Source organism: Ursus americanus, chromosome 26, assembly GCF_024610735.1.
Source record: "Ursus americanus isolate L20-20 chromosome 26, mUrsAme1.1.p, whole genome shotgun sequence".
NCBI classification, from domain to species: Eukaryota; Metazoa; Chordata; class Mammalia; order Carnivora; family Ursidae; genus Ursus; species Ursus americanus.
Window position 1 is genome coordinate 7,460,349 of NC_142152.1, and position 22,543 is coordinate 7,482,891.

Sequence of the window (22,543 nt, forward strand, 5' to 3'; positions counted from 1 at the left end):
AGGCTGGAGAAAAAGAACCAGCAAAGCAGTCATACAAGAAATTTTGAAAGAAAACCAAGAAATGCAGACTCTAAATGTCAGAAAAAGAAAGGATGAATGGCTTCAAAGTCAAATGACGGGAAGAATGAGACCTTTAAAAAAAATGTTGGACATTTTTAAGAAAACTGGATTCAACCAAAAAAAAGACCACTGGTAACTGTCAGAGGATCAGATCTGGAAATGTGGGAAGAGCAAAAGTGAAAACACTGTAGAGGGAAGTGGTTGGATAGGCAGTAGAGGCAACAGATAGAGGTTGCATACTCAAGGAGCTTGTCCCTAAAAAGAAGGTAAGAAGTCAGAAGGTCGCTAGTGGGGTTATGAACATATTTGGAGGTTTATAAAGAAGTGAGTTAGGTTAAAGACTAAACAGGAAGAGATAATTCTGAGATCAATCTAAAGAGCAAGAGGGCAAAAGCTGTAGGAGAGTACACAAATGTAAGCAGTGATAAGATCAGGCCATGCCAGGGTCCACGACAGAGAGCTTATGCACCTACATTTCACCTGTTGTGTTAAATTTTCAAGATAGGGAAAGTGGAATCTTTGGGGAAGGGCAGAGTGAGGGTGTAGGGAAGCAAGTTAGAATCTTAAGGATTGGGGGTCAATTTTACCTAAAATTTAACTAGTTGACTAAGTGGGAGTTTTTCAAATAATGGTAAATGCTCCTACTTAAAGAAATGTAGGGGCACCTGGGTGGGTCAGTTAGTTAAGTGTTTTCCTTCGGCTCAGGTCATGATCCCAGGGTCCTGGGATTGAGCACCACATGGGGCTCCCTGCTCAGTGGGGAGCCTGCTTCTCCTTCTCCAGCTCCCCCTGCTAGTGCTCTCTCTGTCAAATAATAAAATCGAAAGAAAAGAAAGAAAGAAAGAAAGAAAGAAAGAAAGAAAGAAAGAAAGAAAGAAAGAGAAAGAGAAAGAAAGAAAGAAATGTAAGATCCTTGAAATCACATTCAGCGTAGTTGTCTTAGAGTTTTCTTTCTTAAATATGCTTAACGAACATTCTAAAATGAGTAGTGGCCAAAAATATGCTATGGCAGACATTATTTAGCACTTGAAACTATTCTGTATGATTTTTATACCACTGGCTTTAAAATATTAAAAGTGATAGTCTAAATACATAATTTCATGAAAGTAATATATTAACACAACTGAGACACTTTTCTCAATCTGACTTGAATAAACTTTATTTCATTTACAAGCAAGGAACTGGTAAAGCTTCAAAGTCTGTTATTTATTTCTGTGAGCAATTTTATTGAAGGTTGTGATGTTTAAAGTTCTCCATAAGAATAGAACAAAATAAGGTAAATTTACCATAGTTCACCAATTTTGAGATACCTGCTTATTTTTTTAACATATCTGAAATGTGGCATGTATGAATTGATAGCATGTCATAGTTTAACCTAGCCAATTTTTTTCTTTCTTAGTACACATAAAATACTGACATATCTTAACAACTGTTGTAGTCTTTTTTTTATTTTATTTATTTATTTGACAGAGAGAGAGGGACAGCCAGCAAGAGAGGGAACACAAGCAGGGGGAGTGGGAGAGGAAGAAGCAGGCTCCCAGCAGAGGAGCCTGATGCGGGGCTCAATCCCAGAACGCCGGGATCACGCCCTGAGCCGAAGGCAGACGCTTAATGACTGAGCCACCCAGGCGCCCCCCGTTGTAGTCTTAACTTCTATGAAATTTGTTAAATTTCAAGGAGAAGAATTTCAAGATCACAGGATCGCACATTCAGTCATATATTAGTTTGCTAGGGCTGCCGTAACAAAGCACCACCAGCTGGATGGCTCAAACAACATATTTACTTCCTCACAGTCCTAGAGACTAGAAGACCAAGATCAAGATCTCAGCAGGGTTGGTTCCGAGGCCCTCTCTTTTTGGTTTATTAGATGGCCTCTGTGTCTTCAGATGATTTCCCCTCCACATGTATCTGTGTCCTAATATCTTCTAATAAGGACACCAGTCATACTGGATTAGAGCTCACCCCAAAGACCTCATTTAACTATAGTTACCTCTTTAAAGACCCTATCCGCAAATACAGCCACATTCTGAGGTACTAGGGGTTAGGACTTCAACATATGAATTCGGGAGGGGTGGTCACAATTCAGCCCATAACAAACAAGGAGGATGAACAGTCAATGAAATACAGTATGGTATAGTAGAAGCAACACTGAGATTAAAATGTAAAGGTCTAGGTTAGGCCTGCTGTTGCCACTTTTATGTCTTTGTGCAAGTCACTTAATTCCTGACCCTTAGTTTTCTGATTATTAAAAATGATAATATTTTCCCTGTCCTATCTTGAGACTCTAGTAGAAAACACATATAAAAGCATTTTGCCAACTCAAGGGTCCTCTTCTCATTAATTATCATTATCATTAATAACTGATTGCTACAGTAGAAAGAAATCATAGGTTATAAAGAAAGGATTGAGATTTCAAAGAATGTAATGAACGCTTAATTCATTTTTAATTTTTTAATGAGGTTGTACAAAAATGTTGAGAAAGAAATAACAGCATAATTAAGGTATATTCTTCCAACTTAAAACACAATTCATTTATTTTAATAAATATTTAAATATACCTATTTGAATACCTATCAGAATAATCAGATATACTCAGGAAGTATATCTTCTGTGGCACTTTTACATCTACTTTTGTCAATACCAACTATTTTAGCACTCAATTACTGAACAGACAGATTGGGTCAACATACACTGTATACATACACTGTATACATCACATTTTGGTCCTTCAAACATAAAGGAGAAATGTTACCAAATATTATTTGATAATGATGGTACCTTCCTATAAATATACTTCTATTTCTCGTTGGAAACATGTTCTTTTTAATATTTTACTTTTTAAAAAGTCATTTTATAAAAAAATATTTAAAATAGGTAACTTTTTATTCAGAAAGTTTGGGCTCACCTGACATACCATGACTTATGTTTCTCCAGGGAATGAAATCAGCCAAATAGAAGGGCTTGACAATTTAGTAGTCCTTCAGGAACTGGTAGTGGACCATAACCGCGTCAGAGCATTTAATGATAGTGCCTTTGCCAAACCAAGCTCTCTGTTGGCACTTCACCTGGAGGAAAACAGACTACGAGAGCTGAGCAAATTACAACCTTTGGTAAAACTAGAGAAACTCTTCCTAGGATATAATAAAATCCAGGTAACATTATTTTGTCTGTTATGAGATTTACAAGACTTAACTCCTCTGAACATAAAGGTTCCAAACACACCAATGAAAACTTTGCTAGCATGTTAACTTATTTATATGCCACGTAAATACACTGTGAAGCAGAGGCATATTAATAGTCTGCGGTGCAAAAATGTCCACTCTGCTTCTAGACTTATAAAGCCAACCAACCCACATGCATCCACTGGCTAAAAAAAAAAAATTAGCTCTAAATATTCTAAGCTCTTCTCAGCAGTCCTCTCTAAGAGATCTCTTTTGTTCTTGACTGCTCTCGGTCCAAGCTATTTCTGCATCTCAATCCCAGACTTCCTCTGGCCCTTTAAACTTGGCATTTGTCCTTGGTCTACCTGACATTTGAATCAGTTCCTGATAATGTACCTTGACTTGGTTTTAATATTCCATCTCTACCCACTCAATGCTTCCCTTACATAAGGCTCTGCTTTAGTTTTACCTGCTCAAAATTCAACCTATTTCCATTAGGCAGTGTTCCAACTGAGACTGCCCAGACTCTCTCATGATATAGTATGCAGATAAGAGGTTTGAAGGTATACATAACCTTACGCAGCCCTAACATTTCTCTCAGTGTTTTGGTAATGATCTGTTAGCCCTCCTCTTACCAATTTTACTACTTCTACCCATACCTCTAAGACAATCTCAAAGACAAAATGAAATGGACTTCCACCCAAGAGCAGGGAACAAGTATATCTTGCCCACATTTGTGTCAGAATATAGCATAGTGCCTAGTACATAGTAATTATGCCATCAATATTTGTGGCTCTACTTGCTAGAGTTCAGAAAGCTTGTTCTGGAGTGACATAAAAGCCTGTTCAAGGCTAGAAGGAAATCATGAGTACTGTCCTACATAGCAACTAGGAAATACACATACAGAGAAAAATGGCATACAACTGATTTATCAAGATTCAAGCAACATTCATCTGAGAAAAGCCTTCCAAACTTGCAATGATTCTTACAAAGCTTTATCCAGAGAAAATTTAAATTGGGAAAATTGCAATCCTATGGAAAATCTTTCCAGTGACAGCATCTGAGCTGACATAAGGACTGTCATATTGGACTTAACATGCAAAGGAGATCTTACCCAATATCAAGCTTTACTATAATGTCAAGGATACACAGGGTCTGGGACATTCCTGTGGCTTCTCAGGTCCTTTCTTTCTACATACCCTCTAGCTTAGACTAAAATATAAGATCTTCAAGTAAGATTTTTGTGTGAATGATCTCATATAACAAGGGAATGTTTCATTTATGAAATGCCTCCATTTTATACTTGAGCTTACGTGATATTTTATAGGGAGCCATGCTTGATAATTCTATAGTTGTAGGTTTATTTACTATAAGCAGTCCTTAACCAGGGAGATCCTACTAAGAGTATTTCACAAATAAGGACCTTTTTCCTAGTAAATATCATTGGTCTATTTGACAGCACAGCTATTTACCAGCATAATTACAAAGAGATTAGACCAGGTAATTTGCTTTTCCCTAGGAGTGTCCCTGCCCCACCTCCCCACTCTTCTAACCCACTAAAGGAAGAGAAGGAATGGCAGATCCACTGTTGTAACTACTTCCTCCCCAGTCACTTAAGCAGGGATAATGCCTAGTCAAGGTTATTTTTTATAAAAATTTAATATAGCTAATAGACAACCTGTATGATAAATCATGGGAAATTATACACACATTATGGAATGAAGGTGTATTGATTATTTAATGATTAGCCCTCCATTGTTTATTTTTATCCCTGAAATAGTATTTTTCCTTGAATTTAGATTGATCATTATACCATCAAACTTATTCTAACTATTAATATTATACTACCTAAAATGACCATAGATTTAGCTGGGAAACAGTAACTGAGAGGAGTAAGAAGTTGAATTGGAGATTCTGTTTAATTCTACTGAAAATACTATGTTCTTCAAAATTCTTAACTCTCTATTCAGATTTTCTTGTTGGGAGATATTTTTTTCTCTCGGTTCATACCAACATGGGTAGGCTGACACACCAGCATTAATTTCCACAAATGGGCAATCAGATTATAACCCTTGGGTTGATAAAGACCTCTAGAACAGGAGGGAAAAGGCATAGAAAAATTAGGAAAACAATACTTCAAATGAAGATATATGCAGCCCTGCATTAACCTACTTTAAAATCTTTCACAAACTGCATATCCTTGATAACAGATTCCAGTGTGAAGCTTTTCACTTAGCCATCATGACCCATAATGTAGATTTGGAAAATTGTTGCCTATAGTCCTGCCTTTGCAGATAGAATCCCAGAAACACAACTGAAAGGTGAGTTATTTAATTCAGCTTTACAGTCCTATTTGGTTCCTGTGTCTAAATGATTCCTCTATCTGGCATCAAACAACTGTGTCTACTTTCAAACATCTCAGGAATCACCTGAGGCTGGAAACGACTCCAGGAAATAGTCCATTGCTATTTCTTGCCTTAAACGAAAGGCCCCAGTCTAAGCCTAATTATTACCATGATTGCCATAAGTGCTTATCCTGAAAATGTACTCAAAAGGTAACAACTAACTATTGGTGTGCTGGTTAATGTTTAATGGCTTGCTCTGTAGGGGAAACAAAGTCCTAATCAATAGCATTTGCCAATTTCCATGGTATAATTTCTTCCACCATAGCCAATTTCAAGCTAAAACACCATCTCACAAAATTCTTGGCAATTTGCCAAATTTAGCCATTACAAACTAAGTCCAACACTCCACTGTAAAAAAAAAATACCTTATATTAAAAATGGGAAGTCATCAGTCCTCTTCCCCAATTATGAACATAATCATTTTCTTGATGTCTCTTTAGACCAGCATTATCCTCTACAAATTTAACACTCTGGTTCTCATATTAACATCTTCCATGAGAAACAAACATTTTGATTAAAAATACTTTACTAGTGAACACTGCCAAACTCTGTTTAATTTGAGAAAATAATCGAGAAAAGAGTTTTCATATTTCTATGCTTTCCAATCAGGCTTTGGTTCCACAGACAGGAACTACCTGTGGGTCAAATGTATAATATCTCCATAGATAACTGACTGTCAGAGCTTTTCCAAAGTCCTCCTTTATGACACTTCTAAGATCAAAATTGTAAGGATCAGCCATTTCAATCAAATTCCACTTCCAAATGGTCTAAAATAGGTCTAAATTTTTTTATAGTTGCTAGATGAATTGGCTATGTCTACTTGTCATTCCAAATAAGAATAGGAGCATATCGGTAACTTTATTTTATTACTATAAACTAGCAGCAAACTGAAGTTGAGCTTGTCACCTAAATTTTGTCAGAAATAGCATTTTTAAAAATAATTTTGCAAAAATTAAAATGTATTTGCAAACTTTCATCAGTGTTAAATAGGTAACGATAAATAACCCCATTCAGTAGTGAAGACAAGTCACTCAACTAGAAAAATAGTTTTTCAACTATATATACTCCTAGAAAATATTTCAGGATGTAGTCCACTCAATATCACATGTTCCTTTATGGTTAAGGTTGTGTTTAAAATTATTTAGACTGTATTTACCATCTTTTCTATACTTCCAGGTAATCTCAGCCCTAAACCATAATTTTTCTGAAGAGAAATTTGGTCTTTTCTTGCAAGTGCTGCTATATTTCCCCTGTTAGCATATCATCTTTACCAATCATGTATTTGGAATCAATAGTACATAGATTTGTCCTTAATCAATGATACAGAATTTGTCACTCAAGCTCACTTTGGAGAATTCAATCACGAGCTAGCTGTAATCCAACAGTTACATACGATTACTTAAATCAGTGTGTATTTAAAAATATTGGATCTAACCAAATAGTAACTTATTGATTAACTTTTGAATAGGATATGGCAGAACTGGAAAAACTTGATGGTATCTCTTCTCTCAGAGAGCTTACAATTTATGGCAATCCAGTAAGTATGTTACTTTCCTAATTTATCAGTTAATTTACTTAGTTATATATAATGAATTTTTATATGGGAGAATTTATGTTTCCATATGTATAGACAGTTATCCAAGTACAATTCATTGACTATTATCCTCTTTCAACTGATGATAATATAATCTGCCATTGTTATATATAAGAGGATCTGTTTCAGGGTTCTACATTGTATTCATTGGAGTATTGTCAATCCCTGTACCAATACTGTACTGGTTAATTATTAAAGTTTAATTAATTAATTAATTAATTAATTTAATTTAATATTAAGTCTTGGTGTCTGGTAGAGAAAGCACCTCCAATTTTCCTTCCTTCCCCCTTCTCTTTTTCTCTCTTCACTGTCTCAGCTCTTCTTGGCCCTTTACACTTTCTATGAGTTTTAGGAAACAGCTTTTGAAGTTAATGTGATAGTCTTGTTGACATTTTATCTGGAATTGCATGGAATATATAAATTAATTTGGGGAGAAATCTGCTATTTTTCCTGTCAGAGGCTTTGGAAGGATCAATTAAGCAGCAACTTTATTCACCTAACATCTGAACAAATTGACAGATATGACAGTGGCAGATGGAGAGGTGAAAATATTTTGCTTAGCTTCATGAGAAAGCCAAACATGCCTGCTAACAAAGTCCAGAAATAGGCAATCATGATCAACCAGTAACACTTACCTGAATTATTTCCACACAGGAGGACAGCTTCTGCTGGAGGAAGAGAGGGTATTCTGTAGCAATATATTCCTTCCCAAGACAGGAAAGCCAGGAGCTAAACATGCTCAGTTTAATCTTCCCAAGTTTATCAATTAAGTCACTCTGCTCCTCGTAGAGGAGTAAAGGGTTTAAGAGAGCCCAGTAGTGCCACATCAGGGAGCTATTACCACCAAGAAAGACATAACAATAAGCAGTCTCCCCTAATATTTGTAGTATTCAGGTTTCCCATTCATAAGCATGAATATCCATCTCTACATTTATTTTATGTTCTTCAATAAAATTTGTAGTTTTCTCCTAAAGGTTTTAATAATCTTTGGTTTGATTTATTCCATTGTTTAAATAGCAATTTTGAACAATATCTGTTTACATGTGTCTAATTGTTTGTTGCTGAAGTATAGCAATTCTGATTTTTGCATATTACTCTTTCTCCAGGAACCTTGCTGAACTCTCTTTTTAGTTCTAATGGATTGTAAATTTTGTTGGATTTTCTCTGTAAACTATCATATTATCTATAGTAATGACTCATTTCTTTCCAATCCTTATGTTTTTATTTCCTTTACTTCTCTTACCATGTTGACTAGGACCTCTACTAAAGCGTTGAATAGAAGCAATGATAGTAGGTAATTGACTTCAGAAAAAAACTCCTAAATTGTCACTATTAAATATGAGTTTGCTATAGGTTATGAGTAGATAACCTTCAACATTTTAAGGAAGCTCCTTTCTAATTCAGTTTACTACCTGTTTTTATCATGAATAGTCATTGGATTTTGACTAATTGGCAATGTAGTTCTCTCTTTAACCTGCTCTAGTGTTAAACCATCATTAATCTTGGGTTGAATACTATTTAGTCATGTTTTATACTTTGCTGAATTCAGTTTGCTAAGATTTCATGTTGTATATCTGTATTTATGGAAATAAGTAAAATTAGCCTATAATTATCTTCTTATGCTATTATTTTAAGTTCATCAAGGCTGCTCTTGCCTCATAAAATTAATTGGGAGCTCTCTCTTGCTAGTCTATGAATTAGCTTATATAGGAAAAAACTCAGGTGTTCCTTGAAGGATAATTACATCTTTTTTTTAAGATTTTTAAAAAATTTATTTGAGAGAGAAAGAGCATGCACAAGGGGTGATGGGCTAGAGGGAGAAGCAGACTCCCCACTGAGTGGGGAGCCCAATGCAGGACTTGATTCAAGGACCCTGGGATCATGACCTGAGTGGAAGGCAGACGTTTAATCCACTGAGCCACTCAGGCACCCGGATAATTAGATCTTATCTCTGAAACAATCTGGGCTCAATATTTTTTGAAATTAGATTTTATACTACTCATTCAAATTATTTAATGGCTATAAATCTAATCATGTTTTCTATTTCTTCAAAAGTCAGTATTGAGAAGTTATATTTTTCTATAAATTTATCCTCTTTATATAAATTTTAAATGTATTACTATCATAATACTCATGAATTTTTTAAATCTCTACTATATTTGTAATTTTTTTATACCTAAATTTGTTGATTTTTGCTTTTTCTCTTTTATTCTTGATAAGTCTTGCTAAAGCTTTGTCTATTGTATTAATCTCTTCAAAGAACCATATTTTGGTTTTATCAAGTGGTTAATTTATTTGGTTTCTTTTTCAACAATTCCCACCCTTTATTATTTCCTTCTTTCAGTTTCTTGGAATCTACTTTTTTTTTTTTTTTACATTTTTAACATTATTTATTAAAACTATTTTTAGCATAATACTGATTCGGTGGTTCAGCTTTAAGTTTTTATTTAAATTCCAGTTCATTAATATATAGTATAATATTAGTTTCAGGAGTACAATATAGTGATTCAACACTCCCATACAACACCTGGTGCTCATCACAACAAGTGTACTCCTTCATCCCCATTGCCTATTTAACCCATCCCCCCACCCACTTCCCTTCTGTTAATAACCATCAGTTTGTTCTTTATAGTTAAGAATCTGTTTCTTGGTTTGCCTCTCTCTCTCCCTTGTTTTTCCCTTTGCTCGTTTGTTTTGTTTCTTAAATTTCACATATGAGTAAAATTATATGGTATTTGTCTTTCTTTGACTGACTTATTTCACTTTGCTTTATACTGTCTAGCTCCATCCATGTCATTGCAAATGGCAAGATTTCATTCTTTCTTATGACTAATATTCCTATGTGTGTGTGTGTACCACATCTTCTTTATCCATTTATCAGTAAGTGCATACTTGGGCTATTTCCATAATTTGACTATTGTACATAATGCTGCTATAAACATTAGGGTACATGTAAGCCTTTGAATTAGTGCTTTTGTATTCTTTAGGTAAATACCTAGTAGTGTGATTGCTGGATGGTAGGATAGTTCTATTTTTAACTTTTTGAGGAACTTCCATACTACTGTTTTCTAGAGTGGTTGTACCAGTTTGCATTCCGGCCCACAGTGCAAGAGGATTCCCTTTTTTCTACATCCTCGCCAACACCTGTTGTTTCTTGTGTTGTTGATTTTAACCATTCTGACAGGTGTGCGGTGATATCTCATTATGGTTTTGATTTGCATTTCCCTGATAATAAGTCATGTTGAGCATCTTTTCATATCTGTTGGCTGTCTATATGTCATCTTTGGAAAAATGTCTATTCATGTCTTCTGCCCATTTTTTAATTGGATTATTCATTTTTTGGGTGTTGAGTTTTTTAAGTTCTTTATAAATTTTGGATACTGATCCTTTATCAGATATGTCATTTGCAAATATCAGTACATTGTCTTTTAGTTTTGTTGGTAGTTTCCTTTGGCTGTGCAGAAGCTTTTCATTTTAACGTAGTCCCAATAGTTTATTTTCGCTTTTCTTTCCCTTGCCTCAGGAAACCTGTCAAGAAAGAAGCTGCCGTAGCCAATGTCAAAGAAGCTACTGCCTTGTGTTCTCTTCTAAGATTTTTATTGTTTCACCTCTTATATTTAGGTCTTTAATCCATTTTGAATTTATTTTTGTGTATGGTGTAAGAAGTGGTTTTCATTCTTTTACATGTAGCTGTCCAGTTTTCCCAACACCATTTGTTGAAGAGACTGTCTTTCCCTTCGGGTATTCTTTCCTGCTTTGTTTTTCTTTTTTTTTTTTTTTTTTTAAAGATTTTATTTATTTATTCGACAGAGATAGAGACAGCCAGCGAGAGAGGGAACACAAGCAGGGGGAGTGGGAGATGAAAAAGCAGGCTCATAGTGGAGGAGCCTGATGTGGGGCTCGATCCCATTACACCAGGATCATGCCCTGAGCCGAAGGCAGACGCTTAACCGCTGTGCCACCCAGGCACCCCCCTTTTTTTTTTTAAAGATTTTATTTATTTATTTGACAGAGATAGAGACAGCCAGCAAGAGCTTTCCTGCTTTGTTGAAGATTAACTGACCATATAATCGTGGGTTCATTTCTGGGTTTTATATTCTGTTCCATTGATCCATGTGTCTTTTTTTATGCCAACACCATACTGTTTTGATTACTACAGCTTTGTAATATAACTTAAAGTCCAGAATTGTGATGCCTCCAGCTTTGCTTTTCTTTCTCAAGATTGCTCTGGCTCTTTGGGGTCTTTTGTGGTTCCATACAAATTTTAGGATTGTTTGTCCTAGTTCTGTGAAAAATGCTCTTGATATTTTGATAGGGATTGCATTAAACGTATATATTGCTTTGGGTACTACAGACATTTTAAGAGACAGAGAAGGGCACTATGTAGTAATAAAGGGGACAATCCAACAAGAAGATATAACAATTGTAAATATTTATGTGTCCAACATGGGAAGACCCAAGTACATAAAACAATGAAAAACAAACATAAAGGAACTAACTGATAATAATACAATAATAGCAGGGGACTTTAACACCTCATTTACATCAATGGACATATCATCTAAACAGAAAATCAATAAGGAAACAATGGCTTTGAATGACACACTGGACCAGATGGACCTAACATATATTCAGAACACTACATCCTTAAACAGCAGAATACACATTCTTTAGAAGTGCACATGGAACATTCTCCAGAATAGATTACATATTAGGCCACAAAACAGGCTTCAACAAATTCTAGAAGATCAAAGTTTCTATCATGCACCTTTTCTGACTACAACGCTATGAAACTTGAAGTCAGTGGTGCCTGGGTGGACTAGTCAATTGTGCGGCTGGCTCTTGATTTCAGTTCAGGTCATGATCTCAGGATCCTGGGATCAAGCCCTGTGTCAGGCTCTGCACTCAGCAGGGAGTCTGCTGGAGGATTCTCTTTCCCTCTGCCTCTGCCCCTCCCCCTGTGCTCTCCCTCTCTCTCTCTAGAATAAATAAATCTTAAAAATAAATAAATAAATAAATAAATCTGAAACCAACCACAAGAAGAAATCTGGATAGACCTCAAATACATGGGAAGTTAATAACATGCTACTAAACAATGAATGGGTCAACCAGGAAATAAAATAAATAAATAAATAAAAATACATGGAAACAAATGAAAATGAAAACACAACAGCCCATTTTTTTGGGATACAGCAAAAGCAGTTTTAAGACAGAAGTATATAGCAATACAGGCCTCCCTTAAGAAGATAGAAAAATCTCAAATAAACAACCTAACCTTACACCTAAAGGAGTTAGAAAAAGAACAATAAATGAAGCATAAAGCCAGCAGAAGGAAGGAAATAATAAAGATTAGAGCAGAAATAAATGATATAGAAACTAAAAACAAAAAACAAAAACCAATAGAACATATCAATGAAATCGGGAGATGGTAATTTGAAAAAATTAACAAAATTGATAAACCTCTAGACTTATCAAACAGAAAACAAAAAGGACCCAAATAAATAAAATCACAAATGAAAGAGGAGAAATAACCAACACTGCAGAAATACAATTATAAGACAGTATTATGAAAAACTATTTGCCAAGAAATTGGACAACCTAGAAGAAATGGATAAATTTCTAGAAACATATTAATTACCAAAACTGAAGCAGGAAGAAATTGAAATTTGAACAAACAGCAAAGAAACCGAATCCATAATCAAAAAGCTCCCAAAAAACAAAAGCCCAGGACCAGATGGCTTCACAGGTGAATTCTACCAAACATCTAAAGAAGAGTTATTACCTATTCTTCTCAAACTGATCCAAAAAATAGTAAAGAAAAGAAAACTTCCAGATTCATTCTATGAGGCCAGCATTACCCTGATACCAAAACCAGATAAATACACCACAAAAAAAGAGAACTACAGGCCAATATCTCCAATGAACATAGATGAAAAATCCTCAACAAAATACTAGCAAATGAAACCCAACAATACATTTAAAAAATCCCACCATCAAGTGGGATTTATTCCTGGGTTGCAAGCATGGTTCAATATTCACAATACATCACATTAATTTAAAAAAAGGATAAGAACCATATGATTATTTCAATAGATACAGAAAAAGCATCTGACAAAGTACAATATCCATTCATGATAAAAAAAAAAAAAACCCTCCACAAAGTAGTTGTAGAGGGAACATATTAAAGGCCATCTGTGAAAAACCCACAGCTAATATCATCCTCAATGGGGAAAAAATGAGAGCTTTTCCTCTATGGTCAGGAACAAGATAGGGATGTTCACTCTCACCACTTTCATTCAACATAATACTGCAAGTCCTAGCCACAGCAATCAGACACCAGAAAGAAATAAAAGGGAGCCAAATCAGTGAGGAAGAAGTAAAACTTTCACTATTTGCAGATGACATTCAACTCTACACAGAAAACCTGAAAGACTCCACCAAAAAACGGCTAAAACTGATAAAGTGAATTTAGTAAAGTCACAGGATACACAATCAACATAGAGAAATCTGTTTCATTTCTATATGCCAATAATGAAGCAGCAGAAAGAGAAATTAAGGAATAAATCCCATTTAAAATTGTACCAAAAACAATAAGATACCTAGGAATAAACGTAACTAAAGAGGTGAAAGACCTATACTCTGAAAACTGTAAAACCACTGATGAAAGAAACTGAAGAGGACACAAAGAAATGGAAAGACATCCCATGCTTATAGATTGGAAGAACAAATATTGTTAAAATGGAATTTACATTTTTAAAAAATTCTTAAATAGGATGTCTAGCTCATTAATTTCTAATATTTTAACTGAATAAATTTTAGGTTTCAAAATACTGCTTAATAACATCCTAAAAGTTTTGATATGTAGTGTTTTTCCTGTTCTTTATTTCTTAAAATCTCCAGAAGATTTCTTCTTTAATCCGTTAATGATTGAGAGGTGTGTGTCTGAATGTGTGTGTGTGAATTTCAAACCTATGAAGTGTTTTTTGTTATCTGTCAATTATTTCTGTTACTGCATTTTAGTCAGAGGCAACAGTCTATTTATAAATTTTTTGGTATTTATGAAGCTTTCTTTCTGGCCTAGAATGCAGTCCATTATTTTTAACTCCATTATATGTCTTAGAGATCTCTCTCCATTAATGTATGTGTATATACTACATTAAAAAACAGATCTCCCTTTCAATGAAAGTTTGTTTCTTTTTTCCTTTTTTTCATGATCACAAACTGTGCTACATAGTTTTTCTGTGTTGTCAATCCCCAAGATCACCCCCATACTCAGAGATTTGCTAGAAGGACTCATGGGACTTAGCATATAATTGTACTCATGGCTTAAGTTTATTACAATGACATAGTTAGGATACAATGACATACTGAGGATATGACATAGTGAGGATACACAGCCAGGTGATGAGGGAAAAAGACACAGGCAGAGTCTGGAGGAATTGATATGTAGGTTTCCTTATGCTCTTTCTCTCCCATGAGGGGTCACACAGTACACACACTCCACTCTTCACCCAGCAACAAAAATGCAGCATCATGTGTTTGTTTCTACCTAGGGAATTCCATTAGAATTAGCATTCAAGAATTTTGTTGGAAGCTGTTCACATATGTACGCTATGTGTACCACATACCAAAATTCCAGACTCTCAGAAGGAAAGCAAGTTGAACATAAATCATACCTTTTGTGTAAGAAATCTAGGCACAGTGAACTTAATCAGTTAAGGAATGGTGGGAACACTTCCAAAATCCAAGTGCCAAACACAAGTCAAGGGCTATCCTTGCAAGCAGACATTTCTAAAGATCACAATTTCAGGCCTACTATGTTAACTCTTTCTGTACCCCTTTTCTTTTTCTTTCTTTTTTTTTTAAGATTTTATTTTATTTTTTGGTGTCACAAAGAAAGAGAGAACAAGCACAAGCAGGGGGAGTGCAGCAGAGGGAGAAGGGAGCCCAGCTGAGCAGGGAGCCTGACGTGGGGCTCTATCCCAGGACCCCAGGATCACGACCTGAGCCGAAGGCAGACACTTAACCAACTGAGCTACCCAGGCGCCCCTCTTTCTTTTTTTTTTAAGCAGGCTCCAACATGGGGCTTGAACTCACAACCCTGAGATCAAAACCTGAGCTGAGATCAAGTGTTGGACGTTTAACTGACTGAGCCACCCACAAGCCCCTCTGTATACCTTCTTATGCACACATACAAATATTTTTTAGAGTAGGCTGACAAACTACAAAGTGATGGATCATACAATTCAGTAGATGTATATTGAATTAAATTGGATAGTGTCTATGGGAAAATAACATACAAGTTTCAACGTAATTACTTATAAGTGAATTTTTTAGTATAATCCTATTCATGAATTGGGTTGCCTATAATGAACAATGTTATATACTCTAAAAAGAGACTAAACCTCTAAATGGTAGTCTTGATTAAAAAAAAAAGTCCAAAGGAGGGAGGAAAATGATGGAGGAGTAGGGGACCCTAGTTTCATCTGGTCCCATGAATTCAGCTAAATAGCTCTCAGATCATTCTGAACATCTGTGAATTCAACCTGAGGTCTAAGAAAAGAATTGCTGCAACTCTACAAATAGAAAAGAGACCACTTTTTGCAAGGTAGGAGGTGTGGAGAAGTGAATCTGAGGCAATTTGTTAGAAGATACACCGTGGAGGGGAGGGAACCTCCAAAAGCTGGCTACTGGAAAGTAATATATTAGTGGATCGCAAAATAGGAACTTTTAGGAGTCTGCTCCGAAGAGGGACATCCCTGCCTAAAAAGCTCTCAGGTGGTGCAATGGGGCAGAATTCTCGGTGGGACCAGTGTGGTCTCAGGATCCCTGGGGTCACAGAAAGAACTGGAGTGCCTGAGTGCAGCAGAGTTCCCAAGCATTGGAGCAGGTTATCTGGCTACAATTAGCAAGCCCCAGAGTGGGCTTTCATCTTGGGGTTGCCATAAACCATGAACTGGGGCAGGATCCAGTGACTGCCCTCTGAGCAGGGACCCAGCAAGCTGCAGAACCTCAGCGAGACCCTCACACGCCCCCAGGAGGAAAAACAGGGGTGTGCACACCATTGGGCCATGGCTTCCTGAGCAGAGGCCCTGCAAGTGGCACAGCCCTGGCTAGACCCTCCTTCTTCCCACAGAATGAGCAGTGAGGGTGTGCAAAACAGGAATCTGCAGGGCTTGGAGACTCGAAAGGGGGCCGAGTGTCAGAGATAAAAAACGCTTGGTCATAGGCTGGGTGAACCCAGAGTGAGGTCAGTAACCAGGTAGACAAAAGTGATTGACTACTTTTCCCTAAAGGAGCACTGAAGAGTGGGGGCTGCAGTCTTTCAGCTCTGCTGCTGGAGATGGGGCTCTGCCATTTTTATTTTCACCTTCTAAAGTGGCACAGAAAGCCATCAGGGAACAAAAGCCACACAGAGCAATCAGAACAGTCTACATTTAGCCTGGCCCCGTAGCAAGGGGTAGGGCAACCCCACCCAAGTACAGACCGCTGAGAATCAGAGTGGAACAGGCCCTCCCCAGAAGACCAGCAGGAACATTTGGCTAATACCAACTTCATGAATCATACATAACTGAAAAATTCCAGCGCTAGGGGAAAATAGTAGAATTCAAGGTTTTTTCCATGATTTTTTAGTCTTTCAGTTTAAAATTTTCATTTTCTTCTTTTCTTTTTTTTTTTCCTTGTCAACTAGTTTCTTATTTTATCAACTTTTTTTGTAAGTCTTTTTTTAATTTTCATTTTTGCATTTATATTTTATAGATATATTCTTCATTTTTGGCTTCCTTTCACTATATTCAATTTAATTTTATATACATAAAAGTTTTCTTTCTTTACAATTTTGGGATCTAGCATCTTCTAACAAACAGACCAAAACACACCCATGACCAAATATATCACCCTGTTCTGTCCGCCTGTTTGATTATATTCTTTTTTCCCCTTTTTCCTTTTTTGGTTTCTGATCTCTTCTGATTTGTCTAGTGTATATTTCGCTGGGGTCATGGTTGACATTTTTATTATTTTTATTTTTATTTTTTGTTCTCTCGTTCATCTATTCTTCTCTGGACAAAATGACCAGAAGGAAAAATTCTCAAAAAAAGAGAACAAGAGGTAGTATCACTGCCAGAGACTTAATAAATATGGATATTGGTAAATTGTCAGAGGTAGAATTCAGAATAATGATTATAAAGACACTAGCTAGGCTTGAAAAAAGCATAGAAGACACTACAGAATCCCTTTCTGGAGAAATAAAAGAAATAAGATCTAATCAGGTCAAAATCAAAAAGGGTACTGAGATGAAATCAACAATGGAGGTTCTTACTGCTAGCATAAATAAGGCAGAAGAGAGAATCCATGATATAGAAGGTAAAATTATGGAGAATAAAGAAACTGAGCAAAGGAGAGATAAACAATTACTGGATCATGAGGGGAGGCTTAGAGAGATCAGTGATTCTATAAAGCAAAAAATATTAGAATTATTGGGGTCCCAGAAAAAGAGGAAGGGGCGGCAGAAGGTATATTTGAGCAAATTATAGCTGAGAACTTCCCTAATCTGGGTAAGGAAACAAGCATTCAAGTCCAGGAAGCACAGAGAACCCCCCCTTAAAAATCAATAAAAAATAGATCAACACCCTGACATATAACAGTGAAGCCTGCAAATTTCAGAGAAAAAGAGAAAATCCCGAAAGCAGCTTGAGACAAGATGTCCTTAACATACAAGGGTAGAAACATTAGACTGGTAGCAGACCTATCCACAGAGGCCTGGTAGGCCAGAAAGGACTGGTACGATATATTCAGGGTACGAAATGAGAAAAACATGCAGCCAAGAATACTTTATCCAGCTAGGATGTCATTCAGAATAGGAGGAGAGATAAAGAGCTTCCAGGACTAACAGAAACTAAAAGAATTTGTGATCACTAAACCAGCCCTGCAAGAAATATTAAAGGGGATCCTGTAAGCAAAGAGAGAGCCCCAAAATAATACAGACAATAGGAACAGAGACAATATACAGAAACAGTGACTTCACAGGAAATACAATGGCACTCAATTCATATCCTTCAATACTTACTCTGAAAGTAAATGGGCTAAATGTTCCAATCAAAAGACACAGGGTATCAGATTGGATAAAAAAGCAAGACCCATCCATATGCTGTCTGCAAGAGACTCATTTTAGAACCAAAGACACTTCCAGATTGGAAGTGAGGGAGTGGAGAACCATTTATCATTTCAATGGACATCAAAAGCAAGCTGGGGTAGCATTCCTTATATCAGACAAATTAGATTTTAAACCAAAGACTGTAGTAAGGGATGAAGGAAGATACTATATCATACTTAATGGGTCTACCCAACAAGAAGATCCAACAATTATAAATATTTATGCTCCTAACATGGGAGCAGGAAATTACATAAACCAATTAATAATAAAATTAAAGAAACACATTGATAATAATAGAATAATAGTAGGGAACTTGTAACACCCCACTCACAGCAATGGACAGATCATCTAAGCTAAAGATTAACAAGGAAACAAGGTCTTTGAATGACACAGTGGACCAGATGGACTTCACAGATATATACAGACCATTCCATCCTAAAGCAACAGAATACACATTCTTCTCAAGTGTACATAGAACATTCTCCAGAATAGATCACATACTGGGTCACAAATCAGGTCTCAACCAATACCAAAAGACTGGGATCATTCCCTACATATTTTTGGACCACAGTGCTTTGAAATTGGAACTCAATCACAAGACAAAATTTGGAAGGAACTCAAATACTTAGAGGTTAAAGAGCATCCTACTAAAGAATGAATGGGTCAACCAGGAAATTAAGAAGAATTTAAAAAATTCATGGAAACAAATGAAAATGAAAACATAACTGTTCAAAATCTTTGGGATGGAGCAAGGGTGGTCCTAAGGGGGAAGTGTATAGCAATACAAGCCTTTCTCAAGAAGTGAGAAAAGTCTCAAATACAAAACCTAACCCTATACCTAAAGGAGCTGGAGAAAGAACAGCAAATAAAGCCTAAACCAAGCAGGAGATGAGAAATAATAAAGATTAGAGCAGAAATCAATGAAATAGAAACCAAAAGAACAGTAGAACAGATAAATGCAACTACAGAAGCTGGTTCTTTGAAAGAATTAATAAGATCGATAAACCCTTAGCCAGACTTATCAAAAAGAAAAGGGAAAGGACCCAAATTAATACAATCATGAATGAAAGAGGAGAGATCACAACCAACACCGAAGAAATACAAACAATTATAAGAACATATTATGAGCAACTATATGCCAACAAATTAGGCAATCTGGAAAAAATGGATGCATTCCTAGAGATGTATAAACTACCAAAACTGAAACAAGAAGTAGAAAACCTGAACAGACCCATAACCAGCAAGGAAATTGAAGTAGTCATCAAAAATCTCCCAACACACAAGAGTCCAGGGCCGGATGGCTTCCCAGGGGAATTCTACTAAACATTAAAGAAGAATTAATACCTATTCTTCTGAAGCTGTTTCAAAAAATAGAAATGGAAGGAAAACTTCCAAACTTGTTCTATGAAGCCAGCATTACCTTGATCCCAAAATCAGACAAACCCCACCAAAAAGAAGAATTACAGACCAATATCCCTGATGACCATGGATGCCAAAATTCTCACAAAGATACTACCAGTATGATCCAATAGTACATCAAAAGGATTATTCACCACGACCAAGCGAGATTTATTCCTGGGCTGCAAGGGCAGTTCAACATTCACAAATCAATCAACGTGATACAGCACAGTCATAAAAGAAAGGACAAGAGGGGCGACTGGGTGGCTCAGTCGTTAAACATCTGCCTTCAGCTCAGGGCATGATCCCAGAGTCCTGGGATCAAGCCCCACATTGGGCTCCTCCGTTGGGAGCCTGCTTCTTTCCCACTTCCCCTACTTGTGTTTCCCCTCTTGCTGGCTGTCTCTCTGTCATATAAATAAATAAAATCTTAAAAAAAAATAAAAGGACAAAAACCATATGATCCTCTCAATTGATGCAGAAAAAGCATTTGACAAAATACAGCATCCTTTCTTGATAAAACTCTCCACAGGGTAGGGATAGAGGGAACATACCTCAAATCATAAAAGACATCTACAAAAAGCCCACAACGAATATCATTCTCAATGGGGAGAAACTGAGAGCTTTTCCTCTAAGGTCAGGAACACAACAGACATGCCTACTCTTACCACTGTTACTCAACATAGTATTAGAAGTCTTAGCCTCAGCAATCAGACAACAAAAAGAAATAAAATGTATTCAAATTGGCAAAGAAGTCAAACTCTCTCTCTTCGCAGATAACATGATACTTTATGTGGAAAACCCAAAGACACCACTCCAGAATTTGCTAGAACTCACATAAGAATTCAGCAAAGTGGCAGAATATAAAATCAATGTACAGAAATCATTTGTATTTCTATACACTAACAATGAGACAGAATAGCAATTAAGGAATCAATCCCATTTATAATTGCACCAAAAAACGTAAGATACCTAGGAATAAACCTAACCAAAGAGGTGAAGGATCTGTACTCTAAAAACTACAGAACACTTATGAAAGAACTTGAAGAAGACACAAAGAAATGGAAAACTATTCCATCCTCATGGATTGGAAGAATAAACACTGTTAAAATGCCTATGCTACCTAGAACAATCTACACATTCAATGCAATCCCGATCAAAATACCATTGACATTTTTCACACAGTTGGAACAAATAATCCCAAAATTTGTATGGAACCAGGAAGACCCTAAATAGCCAGGGGAATGCTGAAAAAGAAAACCAAGGCTGGTGGCATCACAATGCCAGACTTCAAGCTCTAATCAAAGCTGTAATCATCAAGACAGTGTGGTACTGGCACAAAAACAGACACATAGATCAATGGAACAGAACAGAGAACCCAGAAATGGACCCTCAACTATCTAGTCAACTAATTTTTGACAAAGCAGGAAAGAATATCCAATGGAAAAATGACAGTTTCTTCAATAAATGGTGCTGGGAAAATTGAACAGCCACATGCAGAAGAATGAAACTGGACTAATTTCTTACACTACACAAAGATGAACTCAAAATGGATGAAAGACCTAAATGTGGGGCGCCTGAGTGGCTCAGTCGGTAAGCGTCTGCCTTCGGCTCAGGGCATGATCCTGGTGTTCTGGGATCGAGCCCCGCATCAGGCTCCTCTGCTGGGAGCCTGCTTCTTCCTCTCCCACTCCCCTTGCTTGTGTTCCCTCTCTCGCTGGCTATCTCTCTCTCTGTCAAATAAATAAATAAAACCTTTAAAAAAGAAAGAAAGAAAGAAAGAAAGAAAGAAAGAAAGAAAGAAAGAAAGAAAGACCTAAATGTGAGACAGGAATCCATCAAAATCCTAGAGAAGAACACAGGCAGCAACTTCTGTGACCTCGGCCACAGCAACTTCTTGCTAGATCCATCTCCAAAGGCAAGGGAAACAAAAGCAAAAATGAACTATTGGGACTTCATCAAGATAAAAAGCTTCTGCACAGCAAAGGAAACAGTCAACAAAACTAAAAGGCAACCTACAGAATGGGAGAAGATACTTGCAAATGGCATATCAGATAAAGGGCTATTATCCAAGATCTATTAAGAACTTATCAAACTCAACACCCAAAAACCAAAGAATCCAGTCAAGAAATGGGCAGAAAACATGAACAGACATCTTCAAAGAAGACGTACAAATCGCTAACAGACACAAGAAAAAATGCTTCACGTCCCTTGGCGTCAGGGAAATACAAATCAAAACCACAATGAGATATCACCTCACACCGGTCAGAATGGCTAAAATTAACAAGACAGGAAACAATAAATGTTGGTGAGGATATAGAGAAGGGGGAACCCTCTTGCACTGTTGATGGGAATGCAAGCTGGTGCAGTCACTCTGGAAAACAGTATGGAGGTTCCCCAAGACACTAAAAATAGAGCTACCCTGACCCAGCAACTGCACTACTAGATATTTACGCCAAAGATATAAATGTGGTGATCTGAAGGGGCACCTGCACTCCTATGTTTATAGCAGCAATGTCCACAACAGCAAACTATGCGAAGAGCCGAGATGTCCATTGACAGATGAATAAAGAAGAGGTGGTATACATATATATGTATAATATTCTTTTGTGTAGATATATGCTCATCCATCAGAAAGGATGAAATCTTACCATTTAGATCAACATGGATGGAACTGGAGGGTATTATTCTGGGTGAGATTCGTCTATCAGAGGGAATCAATTATGGTTTCATTCATATGAGGAATATAAGAAAGCGCAGAGGATCATAGGGG

General features: G+C 36.5%; 1 protein-coding gene across 1 annotated transcript in view; it reads left to right on the top strand.

Annotated features, from left to right (window-relative positions):
• LRRC9 (leucine rich repeat containing 9) overlaps positions 1-22,543 on the top strand; it is a 111,736-nt gene that overhangs the window by 84,363 nt on the left and 4,830 nt on the right. Inside the window, exons 28-29 of the mRNA XM_045810407.2 lie at positions 2,995-3,212; positions 7,095-7,163. Of these exons, the coding sequence (XP_045666363.2) occupies positions 2,995-3,212; positions 7,095-7,163 (287 nt within the window). The remainder of the gene's footprint in view (positions 1-2,994; positions 3,213-7,094; positions 7,164-22,543) is intronic.